Raw genomic sequence first — 18,932 nt, forward strand, 5'->3', positions numbered from 1 at the left:
CTGACGAATGAACGGACACACAGACCGAAAAACATAATGCCCCTAAATGGGGCATAAAAATCGCAATAATAAATGCACGCCATAATTACTGAATTTACAGTACATGTATTTGTTTTTCACTAGAACCACATGGCAGGTCAGATTTTAACAGTTCACAGGAAAAAATGTCATCCTTTCAAGACACATTTTCACACTCAGAACCTACCAGTCTTTCCTATTTAATAATTACATGAAGCTACAAGTATTTGGTCAAATCTGACACAGGATTTAACCCATAATCTCATGTAATTCAGGCCAGCACACTTTCATGAAACATTAAATTGAAAGTCAAAACACAAGTATACAGATCACATTTTATTTGAGATTTGACAATGAACTTATATTAGACAACAATATGATCTGGGAGGGTCCCTTTCATAACATTTCATAATTAAACTTGCAAACATAGGTCTAACAGTATCATACTGAAAGGCTATTAAATTCTATTGTAACTGCTCATCCAAGTATAATTAGTGTTCCAAAAAATCTGAAATGTTTAATTTCCTTTTCTTAAAAGGAAGTGGATGAATGAAAAATAAAGAATGTTGGAAGTGTTAATGTTGTGATGTGTTTTGGGGAGTACTTTTCCTTTAATATATTGTATTTCTAAATAGTTTACAAGATTTCTTAAGAAATCAATGTAACGAAAAAATTAAATCCTAGATAAAATAGATATTTGATTTACAGTTTAACCTTCTACAGATATAATAGCTATGAAGATATAAATACTTGGACGAGCAGTATGTCTATTTTGCATGCAAATTTAAATGCAGTAACCATGGTAACATAGAATTGATATAAAGATACACACATTCCTCTTTAAATCTACTTTAGATTAGTACAAGCAAAAATTCTTTATATAACTGATTGTACTTATCTGCTGTAGAATTCAAATGGAATAAATTTCTTAAATCAAATACAAAATATTTGAAGTTGCTTCCATGGAAACAACCTACTATGATGAACACAATGAAATATCATTCCTGAATAAAATTTACATCAAAACATTTCATTCATACAACTTAAAATGCACCACAATTTTGTAATAAATAAAATTCATTTATATCAAGAAGTATTCATTTTGTAGTGTCCTATATTAAGAAAAGCAAAGTGGTTAACAGGTGAATTTTCAATTTGTTAGACAAAACTGTTAACAGGCATCCTATTCATAGTAAAGGAAACATAAGAATAAAGATTTCAAATCATTGAACAACTAACTATAATTGTTAGTATCAAATATGCAAGCAGTAACAGTTTTGAATATTTGCTGTCATGTACAGTATAATCAACTTCCTTTAGGAGTAAACGTGTTGCTACAAGGAGTTACTACCCTTAAAATTAAATGTATACAAGGAGTTACTACCCTTAAAATTAAATGTATACAAGGAGTTACTACCCTTAAAATTAAATGTAACAGAATCTAATGCAGCGAGCCTGGCCTTTTTTTAAGTGCCAGCTTGTAAATAGTCTTTGTCTTATCAGGTGTGTGTGTGTATATACGTCATATACTAATGAATAAAGTATAATGTTTTCAAAAACAAAAATTTATCATTGCATTTCTTATTCATTCCACATGTGATCAAACCAGTTGAAAGTAATAAATGCTGATTTAAATACAGAAATAGGCCTGCATTTAACAATAAAATTATCATTATAATAGGTTATTAATTATTCAGAACTTTTTTTCCAATTTTGTAGTCATGAAACATTTTGTAAAACTCAGACCCGCTTTTAACAATAGTGCAGCTAAATATTTCCTTTACTTTTTCTATGTATGAAGTAAAATTAAATGTGTCAAGATACACAAGTTTTAGCATTATGTGTAAAAACATATCAAATCTCGCTTTAACTTTCTTATCAACTAGAGGATGTTTATTATTATGTAATAAAACAACTCCTTCTCTCACAATTCATTTCATATAAAACAGATTAGTCTTATCACAAGTCAAATAACAAGCATCTTTCAACTTTCACACCATAAATTCCAACTTTCTTTATTCTCATGAATATTCATGCAATTTTTCCTCATAATTTACATACATAAACTGAAGCCATGCTTCCTACTGAATCTTATATTTGAACATTACACAGACAAATACCTTTTTTTAAAAACACAAATGTAAGGGTGTTAGGAGTACCTTACTTTTAGGTTAATAACAATTGCTTTGTATTTTTATTTCTAGTAAAATTACAAGAGTTTAAAGTTTTAAGGATGTAGTTAGGTGAAATTAAAAAAATCTTGAATTTAAAATTGATACTTTAAGTCAGAAAGCATCAGTTTAGGAACAAAATAAGCTAAAAATATTGATAGGTTATAAAACTCCTTTTTGAGATATTTGATTTTTAAAAAATGGCGGGAAAAGGCTGACTTGGATTTTTACCTTATATTTAGCCTTGGCATTATTTGAATCTCAAATCGTAAGAAAAAAATTTAGAATATGCTTAAATTTTGGCAATTACCTTTTAATGAGCTATCGGAGTCTTTTAAGAAAAGAAAAGTGGGTGATATGGGGCAAATTATTTTACCCTGTATCGTAGGAGAAAACCCAAGGAGTCCGAATTTTTTTTAACATCATAACAGCATGTGTCTGATCCTATAGAATATCATACACTGAGGAAAAATCAAAACATACTGCAAGTACATTTTGTATTACTGCACTGAAAACTTAAATTCTTTTTCTGAGAATAAAAATATCTTTCATATTACTGTGGATTCATTTTTATTCGTTGGATACCAATTTTCGTGGATTTCGTAGGTACAGGGGAACCACTAATACAGATGTTAAACAAATCACAAATTTTCTATAGGAATGTATGCAGATTTAGGCGAACCATGAAATCAAATATCCATGAAAATGCAAGTTTTCCACAATCCACGAAAAACTGGTACCCACCAACAAAAATAAATAAACAGTAAGCAGGTCGGACAAACATATAAGAGAATTTACATTTCTTCATATGAAATGATTTTATATTTATGGCAATGAATATCCAATAGACCTTCTTTTAATTCACGCACATTTTAAATTTATAAACTGGTTATTATACTAGGTGGTAAATGCAATACCTTCCTGAGAAAGTTAAGTATGATCAACATGCCATTTTCACAGTGAAATTGCAATTTGTGCCACTGAAAACAATTTCTTAGAATGTTTCCATAGTTGAAAGAAAGGCCTTATAAGCGAAAAACACTAAAAATCTGAAGTCATCTGGATATTTTCAAGAGAGACAAAATTTTGGATGTAATTTATCCATAACAGAATACAGATTCTTTTAAAGCATCTATTAACATCTCAGTGCAATGTGAAGTCAAATTTAGACCTCCTTTCAATGTTGACAGACACATTCTTTACAATAGAACTCAATAAGTTTAAGGGAGCAACCATTTAACTTCAAGGGTGGGGGGAGTTATTGTTTTTTCCTAAAAAAAATATTCTGATCCCCAATTTGATAAAAAAAAAATTGTGGTCAAGAAGATGACAAAAAAATATTCTGAATCCAGATTTTCCCCATATCTTATAGTGTTAAATTTAAAAAAAATTAATTTGATTGATAGCGTTGAAAAACTAAAATAAAATGTTCGCGCTTTGCTTCAGACTCAGACAAAAAACCATACCCCCCCCTTTAAGTTAAATGGTTGCTCCCTAATAACAAATTGATTACAACCAATTCTTATCTTTAACATAGTTTATTCAAAAGTTAAAAATCTGCTCACAAAAATCTTGCTCTAAAAACCACTAACCTAGTTGATACTAGACAAAATATATATCAACATTGGTTTGAAGAAACAATTGGTTTTACCAACATGTCTTAACTTATGCTCAGCATAACATATACACTGGTGGATTCTAAATTCTGACCATATAGATATAATTATAGATCAAAAATGAAAAAAAGGAAATGTTAAATGGTTATGAGACTTTAAGTCCTATTTTACATAAATATGCATGTGACCTTTCAGCTGACATGCTTTCTAAGAAACACAGAACTTTATTAATAAATCATTAAAGAGATATAATCATAAGACATGTTTGAAATCAAGCTTTGGCAAAAACTTGTACAAAAAAAAATGTTTTTATGCTTGTTTACACTTTTTGGTCCAAAACATGCCTTGATTGCAATAAGAAAACAGCAAGTCAGTGCTGTCAAAAAGTAAATTTGTGAGGAGACACATGGCACATTTTAATAGTTCCACCCAACATGCATACATCTTTAATTGTGTTGTTAATTTCTTAAGCCTCTGCCTTATTCTTTAAACTTTCATAACCCAAAAATTTTATTCACTTTCCCACTGTGTGATAAATTGTTGAGCTTGATCATGTTAAAATTTCAAACAACTGTATTACTAATTATAAACTCATTCATATCTCAGGTTGTAATTAGCATATATTAACTCATTAAACTAGATAGAATACTTTTTAAGGATGTTCGCTCCTCTTGTTTTTGAATGTTTGTCAGATATTTGGAATCCTCTGGTTTTATCCATGTAGCGCCGTTAATAAATTTGCCCGCAAACCCCTACTTTTCTTTTCATAATTTTATTACATATAGCTAAAAAGCCATATTTGAAAATCTTATAAAATCCTTGTTATTTTTTCATAGTTTCTGAAATAAAAAAGTTGCCAATGTTAATTGTATGAAAATTCTAGAGAGAATCACTTCCCGCCAAATTTTCAATGGCTTATATTTTGAAAACAAGCACATGGACCCTTCAATTTTTTTCTGCCTTTTTAGTTCTTTTATTGGTATACTTTTAATTTATTACAGTCTTTACAATTATTAAAAACCTTGTTATTTTGAAACAGAGTAGTGAACATCCTTAAACCACATTAGGTGTAACAAATAATAACACAAAACGATGTCATTACAAATCTACATGTAACATAAATTTCTTTAATGATTTTTACACTTTTGTAATAAGTGTTAACATAACAACAAAACAACAGAAACTAATGATATTTATAAATGAGGAATAAATACACCCAGTTTAAATGAAGATTTAAATTATGCAAAATATTTTTGCAACAGTTCAGGCTTCTCTAATTTAAAAAAAAAACAACAAAAAAATCAACATTTTTTTCCCAACATTTTGACATTCCTATAAGCTTGTACAAAAATAAAAATGAAATCTTAAGCATGACATGAATGCTGACTGAATTTGACAATTGCTGTTTTTGAAGGCAGATGTTATATTTTTCTGCCTCGGCTAATTTGATACAAGTTCTAAATTCATGTGTGTTTCTATATTCCAATATTTTTCACCTGATCTGATTTCAGTTCATTTTTCTGTTATTAAGCACTGTTTGAAAAGTAGTTCTGACCTCAATTTTTAATGAATGAAGGCCAGATATTGTTTCTATATTTTTCAGAACTTGATTAATTCTAAAGAAACCTCATTCACTTAACATTTTGAAAAAAAGATATTGAGAAAGAAATGAATGCATTCCTCTTCTATCTCTGTACTTCCTGCAGTTACCAATTACAATATTTCTACAAAGGTCAGTCATGATGATTGGACATTAAATACAAAATACTTGTCTAAACTTAAAGCTTTCTGTTCATATGAAATTAAAAATCCTTATTCATGGTTAGTCATGTGATTTGACATTAAACACCTTAATTGTTGACCTTCAGTTTATTGGTTTATAGGAAATTTTAAGTGTTGGTCTCTGGTGTAGAGTTGTCTCATTGGCAATCATACCACATCTTCTTATTTTTATAACTTCCATATATTATTGCACTCAAGTTTTACAAAATGCAGGAATTGTCTTTTTTGTTTTTGTTTGATTCAGGATATTTATGTCTGATTAGTAGTTTTAGTGGTATATAATTTACATAAAATGAGTCTGATTACCATAGCTTCTAGTAATTAATTGTGACCTTAAAGTAACTAAAGGCAGACTAACGGGGGTTAATTTTACCAAGTCATTGCACACAAATTTAGTGACTAGCTTGATCTGATGCCATATTGAAAAAAATAAGCCAATATATTCTCCAAACAGAATGTTAAACTGGTTAAAATTAAAATTATTCCTACATTGTAGAACTTTTTTAGGGGTTCAAATTAGTGTGGGTCCAAGGTCCGGGACCTAACTTTTCTAGGAGAGGACTTTGCATTCTTAAATTACAAGTCAAGGACCATCCTTTACACTGATGCTTTATACAGGACCATTGAATTTCTTACTGAGGACCTTTTACTTATAATTTCTAATGGTCCTGGACCTTTCATTATTCAAAACAAATTTGAACCTCTGCTTTTTACTGACAGCAATTGTATTTAAGCATGATTTTACAGTGTCAATTTAACTCCTGCAACAAACCAGTCAGATATCAACTCTGATATAAATATTGATGTTTTCAATTCATTTTGAAAATGAATGTTTTTAAATAATTTGAATTCAATTTGATTTGGATATATCTTTAATACCCCACATTTTTTTCCCATTCTTGTTTAAGTTGGAAAATAAGAAACCTTTCAAGGCCAATACCCTAGTCAAAAAGAAAATGGTTTATCATAGTGAAAAATGTGTCAATTATTTAAAAGAATTTACAAGGTTGTCTAAATTAGAATTTACAGGATCAAAAGTTTTGGATGCAGGATAAAAGGTGACTTTAAAAAACATTTACGCAATGAAAATATTCAAACAATGTCATATAATTCTTTTAACTGGTCAGTTTGCATGAATACAATGACTGAGATCATATCTTTTTATGATGAAAAGAGAAATCTCTTCATACAATACAATTTTTAAATCTATACTGAATTCAAAGTTTGCCCTTACTCACTTAATGAATAAATTGTTTTACATGGCAATTTATCTGGCCTGTGTAACCTAATTACAAACTAGCAGAGTGGTTGAACAACACAATCAAAAGCATGCAACTATGATGGCAACTTGACCAAAATCAAACTTTGCTCTGATTTGTAAGAATGATGTATGAAGATATATTAAAAGGGAAAGCATGGTTAATTTCATTCTGCAATCATCAATTTGAAATTGACGGAGATTTAAGTAAACTTTTACTTACTCTTATGTGTGATAAATAAACTCATCATAGATGCTAGGATTACCACTCTGCTAGGTTTAAATTTGTAATTTACCGTATTTAGCTGTGTACAGTACGCAGTTGTGTATAATACACACTCCTTTGAATCCCTCCAAAATATTCTGTTCTCCCTTGGCATACTTAGGAGGAAATACGAAACTGTGCTCCTGAGAATTCACACCAAGATAGTGTATGTTTTAATTACACTATGCTTAATGATTCAACACACAGAAAATTATATTTCACACACTACACTTAAAAGGCACACATACAGTTTACTTCATCATACATAAAAACAATCATCACAAATCTAAAATTCTCTTATTTTACTTCAGTGAGATTAATTCAAACAAAATCATGCAATGCTCAAGTAGCATAAAATTCAATTCAAGTCAATTCATTACAATTTTGCCTACACCAAAAGTATGGTTGCAGTACAAAACATCATATGTAATTTTCTATAAAAATATTTTGCGAAAAATTCCTCATTCCCTTTCACCACCAGCGGTGGAAAATGAAAAGTACTGGAAATTTGGAAATTTATGCAGGCATTTATTATTGTGAATTCTTGTCCACTGGCAAAAATGTGAAAACTAATTATTGTGATTGCTAAAACTTATATTAACGAAAAATCATTACTGAAATTATAAATGCAGTTTTTATTATTGCAAACCTGGTATTGTCACATGTTAATAACAATAATTTCCGTTTTTAGAATATGAGAAAAATTGCAGGGAATAATACATTGTAATAATGGCTCTTATCTCTATGGAAATTTTAAAAAAGCTTAACCATAAAACCTTCTTAAAAAATCAAAATCATTTTAACTATCTTTATTTGATGAAAGAATGGAGAATTGTAACCTTCACTTACAAACTACTGAAGAAAAATAAGTAATTTCATAAAAGAATGGGAGATGATTTGATACTAATATAAGGGCTGTTCCATAAAAATTTACATGGGTTCCCTGCAGGGAAGACACTTTGAAATCTCATCAGTGGATGGGTGATTTTGTACAGTCAATTGTAAGAGAAATTCTTAAATTGCTGCTATAAATGGTTATCCCATTTCCAGATTGCCTTACCTAGGTGCCATGTGTGTTTTAATGGAACAGCCCTAATACAATATGTGTTTTTGTTGGGACGCAAAATTGTTAGTAGTCTCAGATATTTTATCTTATTCTATGAATATATGATTCAATTTTGCCTGCTGTATCACATCTATAGGATCAATCATTTAACACACATTTCGTTATGGCTATTCCAAAATGTATGGGGTGGGGTTTGGGAGGTACTCAATTTAATTAAATATAGGTGGTTACATTTTCCTTTAATTTTTTTATTTTATGGATGGTCAGGGTCTAAAAAAAGTGCCTCCAGCCGCAGCCCCCACCCCCCCCCCTCCCTTTTTCATGCGTTTAATTCTGGATCAGCCCTTAGCTGATCTAATGTCCTCAATAAAAAAAAAAATATTGATACCATTCTGAACAAATTATGCATAATTCTTTCTTTCAATTTAACGAAGTCACACAATAACAAGAATGAGTCAAAACATCATGTAGCACAATTTACGCATAAATGAATAAATTTACATATATTATATAAATATTTACAAGTCAACAAATAACATGACAGATAACAAAAAAGTTGTGTGTACTTCCTGTATGAATTAAAAATCTTTGAGATATTTAAAAATAACTGAGCGACTTATCAAATAATGACTAGCAAAATTTGTAAATCTGAAAATGCACAGTTTACATCATTACATGTTCTTATAATAAGGCGAAATGCACAAAATCAAAACCAAATGCCTGTAACCATCATTCACAACAAGCAATGTGTACGAAACACACAAACTTAAAGATAATCTCAATTTTTTGGTAATAAGCACTTGTTTAACTTAAATTTATATTTAGCTAATGTAAATTAAATAGAAATTTGAGGGAGGAAACAATAACAAACATTTCAAGTGTTTTGAAAGTTCCTTATTTTAATCCATTAAATAAAATGAAAAACAAATGCAAGCATGAATTGTATTTTTACGTAGTTACAAAAAAAACTTGATAAATGACAATAATTCTTTTATACTGGCTAGGAATATGAATGGTGTCAAAAGTAAGCATTGAGCAAACAACCAGCCACAAATTTACACATCCCTACAGCCCTTTGTTCTGAGGTAGCAGATAACCTCCCTTTCAGCAGAAAAATAGAAACATCAATTTATAAGGTTATCTAACTGGTAAATATTCTTAGTCATATATATATTTTTTTGTTTTTAAGCAAGGAATAATTTCACCAAACATTATTTTCAAAAATGTGCCATGGGTTTCCACAAAACCAATAACCAAACCGGCAGAAATCTACTTTCAAGTCTGTGTTAATAAGATGCTTTATTTTGCAAACTGGTTTAAACATTCTGTTGACTTACAAAGTGGTATTTTCCCTGAATTGTGTTATTAACTTTAACATGTTTAAAATGTAAAAATATCTAAATTAAACTGCACATAACACTAAAAGTTCAAAACACCAAAAAATGTAACAATCTAATTTGACCAGAGTTAAAATGACCTCTTTTTTCATATTGTATTTTGAATTTCATATATAATGAAATATCATTCATCTTTCATGTTTATCATTACACTTTCTTTTACTTGTAATATGATGTAGGTATGTCTACTAAACAAATTAATTTCATGGAATGAACAATTTCATAACTAATAATATTAGAATTTAAAAAAAAATCATTTATGTGACTGCATCCATGCTGCATGTAGTATCTGTTCCCTGCTTGTTGTTAAATATAAATCAATTCCGATCCCATGATATAAATCGTTTCCGATCCCATGATGATGATGAGATTGTGCACTTCTATACTATAATATGATGTGAAAAAAATGCCAAACTGTGCAGGACAGTCGTCATCTTCAGTTTGTTTGGCAGTAAAAATTTGATATAATAATGATTTACAGATCTGCTTGGAGAGTTAGCTCCCCTTTGGTACTATATATCACAGACTAGTGAGAGTTGCCGATTGTGTTCTATAATGATGTCATAGTATTACACAACATGTACCGCAACCACTCTCTCCACTTTTATCTTTCTTCAACTGACCTGAAATACAAACAGGGGAATTAATCATAACGTGCACTGCATATAATAGAGATAAACATCAATTTCTTCTTTTCACTGCTTTAAATATAATTTTTGTATGTTAATTGACTAAAGGCAAGTTGTCTAGCATCTAAGAAGATAAAGAAAAAAAAAACAAACAAGCTTTTATAGCTTATCATGAGGTACAGGTTTTGCTCATTGTTGTAGGGCGTACGGTTACCTATAGTTGTTAACTTCTATGTCTTTTGGTAGCTGGTGAAGAGTTGTTTCATTGGCAATTCTAACCACATCTTCTTATTTTAATAAAGTTAAATTTTAAAAATAAAATAACAGAAGTATGTGTCGATGGGACACAGATGTCCCCCTGGTAAATATACAGCAAATGCAGCAATTTTTCATATAAAAAGGGGCATAACTGGAGAACGATGTATGTTACGCCACCCAAATTCCAACTTAATATGAGGTTGGTGGTAAAAAGCATTGTGTATAAGATTCATAACATTCGGCTATGGCAAACTTAAGTTAGACAACTGAATCTAATTTAGTGATGTAGGGATGTACGGATGGAAATGCAGATGGACAAGGGTAAAACTTTATGCCCCCTCTGCCATGGCGAGGACATAAAAGAATTTTGTGTAAATGTTACATCATCTTACATATTTGTATTATTTATAGTTTATTTGTATTATTTAGTAGTAATACAATTGTTTTGATTTTATACTAATAAAACTCGAACATCTTATATCTATTTTTATCTTAACAAAATAGAATCTTCTGCAGTGATATTGTTTGCCTCAGATTACAGCCGAAATTCGGCCTTTTCCCCTATAGAAAATTCCCAATTACTAAAAAAAATGGCTTAAAATTCCTCCCAAAAAGTTTTACATTTTCCCCAAACAGTGATGGCATTGGTAGTAATGTTTGTAAATATCGTACTCATGTTATTATTTTGATATTAGAAAGCACTTTTGAGATCCGGTTTTCTGATCAGAATCATCATGGTGTTTGCAACACATGTGGTTTTCAATGCATTAAGTACCATCATTGCTTCTGTTTCTTTCCCCTCTCCGAAAAGTACCTTTCAGGTTGAAAATGTCTGACAACCAAAATATACATGAAAACAACAGTGCAAAAAAGACAGCAAAGGTCAGCAAAAAATCGGAGATGTGTTTAGAATAAAATTTCCAAATTTCCCAATTTCCATAAAAAATATGCATTTTTCCCAATAAAAAACGGTAGAGGTAGTTTTGAAAAAAGACAACAATATCACTGTTCTGGCAATTCTACAAAACTCTTTAAATATATATTTCACTGTCATCTGCAAATTATTAAGTCAATATCTTTTTATGCTAAATGGTTATTGTAGTAAGTCTTCTTGAGTGATGATTTTTTGATTCCTAGACTATATCATGTATATATGTATGTTTTATCATTATCTACATAGATCTATAGCCATTTCTCATTCCTAACTCCTTTAAGCAAATTTGACTGTAGATGAATTTGGCTATTTTTAGACCCCTTTCGGTCATATAGCTATTCATGTTTTTTGCCCTTATAAATCCCTGACTAAAAAATGTGTGAGTTTGAGCATTCCGGATGAAGTTAAATCCAGAAAAAGCTTAGTACGCACATAACTAATAAAGTGTTATTAGGAAGCCATTTGTACTTCAAACCAACAAATTGTGTTGAGTACAGATTCTTAAACACAAACTTTCTCTTTAATATCAAACACTCGACAAAGTAAAAGTCATGGCTTTAAGAATTTTTTCAGAATGATCCTTATATTGTTTTATTTGACTTTTTTGCATGCCAATTCTTACATAGTACATGTAGTATATATACATATATATTATCATACCTTGATTATTTGGCTCTGGTAAATTTTCCCTTGCCACTAGATGCATTACTGTTGTTTTACCAACTGGTAACTGTAAAGCTGAAAAGAAATCCAGAAAAAAAAACTTACTATATATTTTTATATAAATGAATAATTCAAGGAATGATGAAGTTGATTTGTTGAAATGTAAATCCTCTACTGCCAGGTTAGACAAATCCATGTACCTTTATTTCTACATCAACACTTACCATGCTTACCTAGAGCACAGAATAAATGCAAAATCAAAGTCGTCAATATGTGCAATTCATTTCAAGTAGGCGTTAATATTCAGTCTTTTTTGTCAATTCCTCTGCACATATCTTAAGCTCGGATATGGATGATGGAAAGTTTTCCAAGTGGAGACATTATCAGATAGGTCGTTAAATTTTGGTGGTACAAATGGTTAACAGTTAAGCTCAGTAACTTGTTTAAAATTGTAACATGCCCAATATCAGTGCACAGAGGTAAATTTATTGTTTACATTTTATATAAGAGAACCTCAATTTGAGGCACATTTAATAGGTGTATTGACCCTAACTTCCAGGTTTCTTTATTGCTACATTCCACCTTACCTAGAGAACAGAATAAGTCAAATATCAACTTCCATTTTAATGACATTGCTTTTCTTGCATATGATGAAAAAAGTATGACACAGAACCAGAAAAAAGTACATCAAAGACATATATTATTAATGATTCCTATTATTTTTAATTTTCAAGTAAAAATGCAAAAACAAAGTGCTTGTGAGCATTGAGGGGTAAACATTGCTTTGATTTTGCATTGTGCACATAAAATTTATCATTACATGACACACATTTTTAGCCAATATTTTGAATTGAGTTATCTTTCTTTGTTCATAAGATTGTATTTGTATGTACAGTCAGGGGAATTACTGAAATAAGTGATTTAAAAATCACTTATTTAAGTAGCAAATACGAAATTTTGTCACAAATTGTGATTTTGTAGTTTCACCAAAATTTTAAACATATAGGTTTAGATTATATCTTATTATTAGTCAAATTGGAATAAAATGCTTCGCTGAGCGCAGCCTGATACGACCGCAGAGGTCGAACCCTGAACAGTTGGTACAAATTTGGACACAATATTCAAGCTTGATACTGTCTGAATTTGGATTGTGATCAAATTTTTGACATAATATAGATTTCTGACACAAAATAAATGTGGTCAAAGATCTTAAAAATCTATTGCGCAATACTGTGCAATTGAAGATTTCTTCTTGAAACTTTTCAAATATTTTTGAAAATTTTTTGAAAAAAAATATGAATCCTCTAAAAAAATTGGAAACCCCCCCCCCCCCCCAACTTTTTGAAACCCCCCTTGGAGCAATAACCCCAAAACTCGATCCCAGCCTTTCCTTGTAGTAAGGAACCTTGTAGTACAATTTCAGAGAGATCCATACACTTAAACACAAGTTATTGTCTGGAAACTAGAAAAATGCTTGCTTTTGGCCCTTTTTTTGGTCCCTAATTCCTACATATTTGGGCAATTAACCCCAAACTCAATCCTAGCCTTCCCTTTATGATATGGAACCTTGTGGTACAATGTCAGGGAGATCTATACACTTACACACAAGTTATTGTCTGGAAACTAGAAAAATGCTTGTTTTTGGCCCCTTTTTGGCCCTTAATTCCTAAACTGTTGGCCCCATAACCCCTAAAATAAATCCCAACCTTCTACTAATGGTATTAAACATTGTCGTACAATTTCAGAGCAATCGAAATACTTATACACAAGTTATTAACCTGAAACTAGAAAAATGCTTGTTTTTGGCCTCTTTTGGGCCCCTTATTCCTAAACAGTTACGACCATCATCCCCAAAATCAATTCCAACCTTCCTTTTGTGGTATTGAACCTTCTTAAAAAATTTCAAAGAGATCCATTCACTTAAACTAAAGTTATTGTCCGGAAACCAATGTGTCTTCGGACGATGACGCAGACAACAACGACGACGACATCATACATGTCATACAATCCCAAAAATTTTTTTGCGGTCGTATAAAAAATGAACCTTTTTCTTCTTTTAAATAGCAAGGTTTATGCCTTTGATGCAATCATTTAGCTGTAAATTCCATATTTGTTGAAAAAATGCTATAATGAAGGCTTTACATAATGAACTGATACTTTCTTAACAGATTTTTCCCAGCAGTGGGAGTAATTTTCCTGTAAAATTCAAGGTTTCATCTTACAGATTATGTAATAAAATTTTACTGTTCGCAATCAAAATTTCACTAGTGAAATAAGTGGGGGTAATTAAAATAATAATACCGATACTTAAAGAAGTGATTTTTTGGAAGAAAATAGAGGTATGATACTTAAACAAGTGATTTTCATGTCATTATCCCAGATTCAGTACAAGGTCATCACCTGATATGACTGGTCATCCTATCAACACAGATGTTGGTTCTGATAATTTTAGCAACATAATTAGTCCCTGGATCATTAGTATTGTATATTTAAAGCTACAATAAAATTAAATCACTTAGTCTAGTGATTTATTTAGGTGATTACTAAAGAAAGACAACTCTTACTTCCAACATTTGTGGACACAATGTTACTTGAATCAGTGATTCATACACCATGCACTACTTTCTGCAACAACAAATACATATGATTTTTGTGAATTGAATACGTGAATATATCATAAAAATAAATTGATGATTGGCATGGACATGGATAGGATCTATCGAACCTCACTGCCTACTCACAAACGCAATTAAAGAGGGCTGAAATATAACTATTAAGCCAGTGCCATTGGGATTCAAATCTTTATATTACAAAAACAATTTAAATCAGGTACAAACTAGAAGAGATGGGAACAAAGCTTAGGATGCTTTCTACCCCTTGTATTCATCTTCAGTAACACATTTTTTACAGTATATTTTGAAACTATGTTTGTGACCATGACTTTTTTATATTTCACTGTTTTTGAGAATAGCTTAAATGTGACCATGACCTTTAATTTTTTGGAAGTTATTTTTGAAGAGCTTCAATATCAAGGGGTACAGAACACCTAAGGGAGTTAACTCTTTAAAAATCAGCTGAACGTTTTAATCTCTTACTATTAGTAAAGAGAAATGTAGCGTCTGTCAAACTGCTATATATCCAATGAAATAATTCCTGTGTATTGTGGTTGAAATGTAATTTTTGTTCAAAATTTAATGAAAATTAAAGGAGCTGAATCTATATATTTTAGTCAAAGTGTTGGGTACCCCCTTAAAGTAACATACCACCAAGTGTTACATTCCCGTGTAGAAACCTTCCTTGGTATATCAACCTCAGTATGTTACTGCTAGGTAACTGTTCTTCTGACCAATCTGTAAATACAAATAAAATTATTTTGATATATACTTAATATCAGTTACTGACCAATACATTCTTAAAATTGGTACACATCTTGTCCATAAATGTCCATAGTAACTAGACATCATTGAGATGGGAGCCATCTCTGTGGGCCCCGCTGTAAATAACGTGGTGAAAAAAAATTGTATCTTTACCATAGGACATGGGCCAGTTGTCAACTGAAATCAAAGTTTTTGATCTTTACCTTTGACCTAGGAAGTTGTACATACATTATGACACACCCTCTGGTGTTGGTTAATATACATGTCAAGTATAAACTTTGAAATCATAACAGTTCTCAAGATATAGAGCGGACACAATTTGTTATGGACTGACTGGTGGTACTTGTTTACTTATGGTAATGCCAATTTTTAGACAATGGTGGATGATGGTAGCAGATTAATGGTATTTAGATTTAAATGCAGTGTTAGAACATACAGTGTCATGGCAACAGATTGGTGCATAAGTGAGGATCTCAGTGCCTGCAAGCTTTACTATTTAAATCATGTGACCTTGAAATTTAAATGGTTTCAAACATTTCCCTTGCAATGTAAAGATTTTTTTTTTAGTTGAGCTTAACAGTAAGTCCATGTTGCACAATATGTCATATACAGTATACAATGATGTTACTATGACCTTTGACCTCCGACCTTGAAAACATAACAAGCAGTTGACATATTACATGTTGATTGGACGAAAAACATGGTCTATAGTTTCATGAGTTTATATTATAGCTATATGCTTATATTAATTAAAGGACCTCCTTGATCAATGTTGATCATCTTCATGATCTGGCGACCTTGTCCCTTAGTTTATGACACTTAAATTTAAATAGAGCTAAACTGTTTAACTACTCTTTATGAAAACCAGTGGATGAATGTTTTGTCCTTTACAGCCAACTTCACTGTTATGTTTTTTTATCAGAATTTTTTTTAGCTTTGTGGATTTATTTATATATATATATATATATATATATATATATATATACTATTACAAAAAAAAATCAATACAAAAACTACAGGCATTAACAGGAAACCTCTCATTTCACTTGATCTGTTTGAGATACTGCTATCAAATTGTATACTTACAACAATACTCAATCATTACAGAAAGTATATACGTATATAAATACATGATCTTTATGAAAAACATGATACTGTAGGGACTTATAATCAATACTTCAATGGATATTCTATGGTTTTATCTGACAGTGTATTATTAGAAAAACTAAGAGTTGTCAAATTTTTAGGATAAATACGAGTTGTTTTTTTCTGTGTGGATGCATAACAAGGTATTTCTATGTTTCAGGTGTTTGCTCCAATAATTTTACATGTGTACTTTAACACCAAGAACACTAAACATGCTAACTCAATGAATATTGTTCTAAAAGTACCTTTATTATGTTTATGTCAAAAAGTATAATGTATCTGTTCATCTTTTAATCTTGAAACAGTTGGTATTCTTGAACATTTTTGCTTCATCAAATCAAAATAAAAAAAGAAAAGAAAAATGTGTCTAAGGAGACTTATGCCTCAGCTCAAGCTTAAAGCAAATGAAAATGAGACGATCAGAAGGACAGACAGGAATATGGACAGACTAAGAAGTTAAGAACGGACAGTCAAGGGTAACACAAAATGCCCCCATGGCCTACGGCGTGGGCATAAAAATAAACTTTCAACATTTCCCTATCAAACTGTCATTTAGTCATTAATGATAGAAATAAAACATTAAGACCATAAAGCAGCCTCTGTTCAAGTTTTGTTCAATTCATGGAGGTTAGACCAAGTTATTGAAATACTAACATTTAAGCCGCAGATTTAATGATAATCTAAATGTTAATTAAAGAATGATGGATCGCTATGTTATGTCCGGTCGGGATACAGTCAAAAGTGATAAAATTACCCATGCGACAACTATCTGTACACCAAAGTACAAAGAAGAGGAAAGGAACCGCTTTCAACAATAAGCAAAACCCATACCGTCTAGTAAGCTACAATAAATTTACATGTATAGGAAAGACTTTTAAAGGCCTGGGGCTGTTTTCACAAAAAATCTTACGACTAAAATTGATCGTAAGTTATACTGAAATGTTCATGACTTAAAAGAGTTTTTTTACTCGTAAGATATTTTGTGAAAAGAGTCTCTGTGTTACCCTGGTACATGTATGACATACTGAAGTATTGTCTGGCAACATATGATAGGATGTGAAACAGTATTCACTTTTGATACATATCTAATCAAATGGAACTGAAACCAAGGAACGTTACAGGTGTATTGGTCTATTAATACATCACACATAATCCCTTTACACATCCACTTAACAAAACAAAGGTATAGTCAAGGTCTTTTAAAGCACCCTTTCCTATTAGAACAAAAAATGTATACTTATATTGTATTACGGTATATATATATATATATATATCAAAATACAGTTTATAATTAATCAATATTGTTTTGACCAGGTTAATCAATGTAAAATTACTGAATATGGTAAAGAAATTTTATATAATGTCAAATGTAATCAATTTCCTTGTATAAGGAAATTACTGCATTTATTTGTTTAATCTGTCGTTAATGAAGTTGGTATAAGTACTCCGTTAATAATCATGATAAAATATTTATGATTTCATCGCTTACTTATATTACAATCAATTCAATTGTCCAAGTGTACATTCGGTCAAAATGTCAAGTTTTCTCATGTGCATATATAGCTATATCATGTATATAATAACAGTTATTGATAATTGTGATTAAAAGACTTAATTCAGAATAAATACAGCGGTTCACATCTGCTTTACATCTTACATGTTAATAATCAAAGGTCAAAGACATTCAAATTTTCAGGTGAAGGGTCTTCCTACACATGCTTAGAGAAAGTCAATAATCTTATATAAAGCATCAGTGTAAAGAATGAGAGGTTTTTGACAGACTCTAGTAATTAAACAAACGAAATGTTCCCTCCTAGAAAACACAGATCCCCGACCTCAGACACACCCTTATTTGATCCCCTAAAATATCAGCGAGACAGTAACCAAACTTGTGTGTTTGTTTAATCTACATTGGCTAGAGGTATAGGGGGGGGGGGGTTGAGATCTCACTAAACCTGTTTAACACCGCCGCATTTTTGCGCCTGTCCCAAGTCAGAAGCCTCTGGCCTTTGTTAGTCTTGCATGTTTTTTTTAATCTTAGTTCATTTATATGTTAAGGAGTTTAGTATGACGTCCATTTTCACTGAACTGGTACACATTTTTGTTTAGGGGCCAGCTGAAGTCCGCCTCCAGGTGCGGGATTTTCTCCCTGTGTTGAAGACACATTGGTGGCCTTCGGCTGTTTTTTACTCTTTGGTCGGGTTGTTGTCTCTTTGACACATTCCCCATTTCCATTCTCTATTTTATTGTTCACAGATTGTCTATCATGTCAATTAACTATTTATCAATACATTTACATTATCATGTCTATTACACTGTCACATACATGTACAAATAACTCTTATTCCAATA

The 18,932-nt window shown here is 30.9% G+C and overlaps 1 protein-coding gene across 1 annotated transcript in view; it reads right to left on the reverse strand.

The window, feature by feature from the left end:
- Positions 1–341: 341 nt before the first annotated feature.
- Positions 342–18,932, reverse strand: part of LOC127716265 (ubiquitin-like protein 3) — a 31,521-nt gene continuing 12,930 nt past the window's right edge. Inside the window, exons 3-5 of the mRNA XM_052222425.1 lie at positions 15,321–15,407; positions 12,055–12,132; positions 342–10,196 (exon numbers count right to left, since the gene is read on the reverse strand). Of these exons, the coding sequence (XP_052078385.1) occupies positions 10,135–10,196; positions 12,055–12,132; positions 15,321–15,407 (227 nt within the window). The 3' untranslated portion in view covers positions 342–10,134. The remainder of the gene's footprint in view (positions 10,197–12,054; positions 12,133–15,320; positions 15,408–18,932) is intronic.

Source organism: Mytilus californianus, unplaced genomic scaffold (genome assembly GCF_021869535.1).
Source record: "Mytilus californianus isolate M0D057914Y unplaced genomic scaffold, xbMytCali1.0.p SCAF_9, whole genome shotgun sequence".
Taxonomy (NCBI): Eukaryota; Metazoa; Mollusca; class Bivalvia; order Mytilida; family Mytilidae; genus Mytilus; species Mytilus californianus.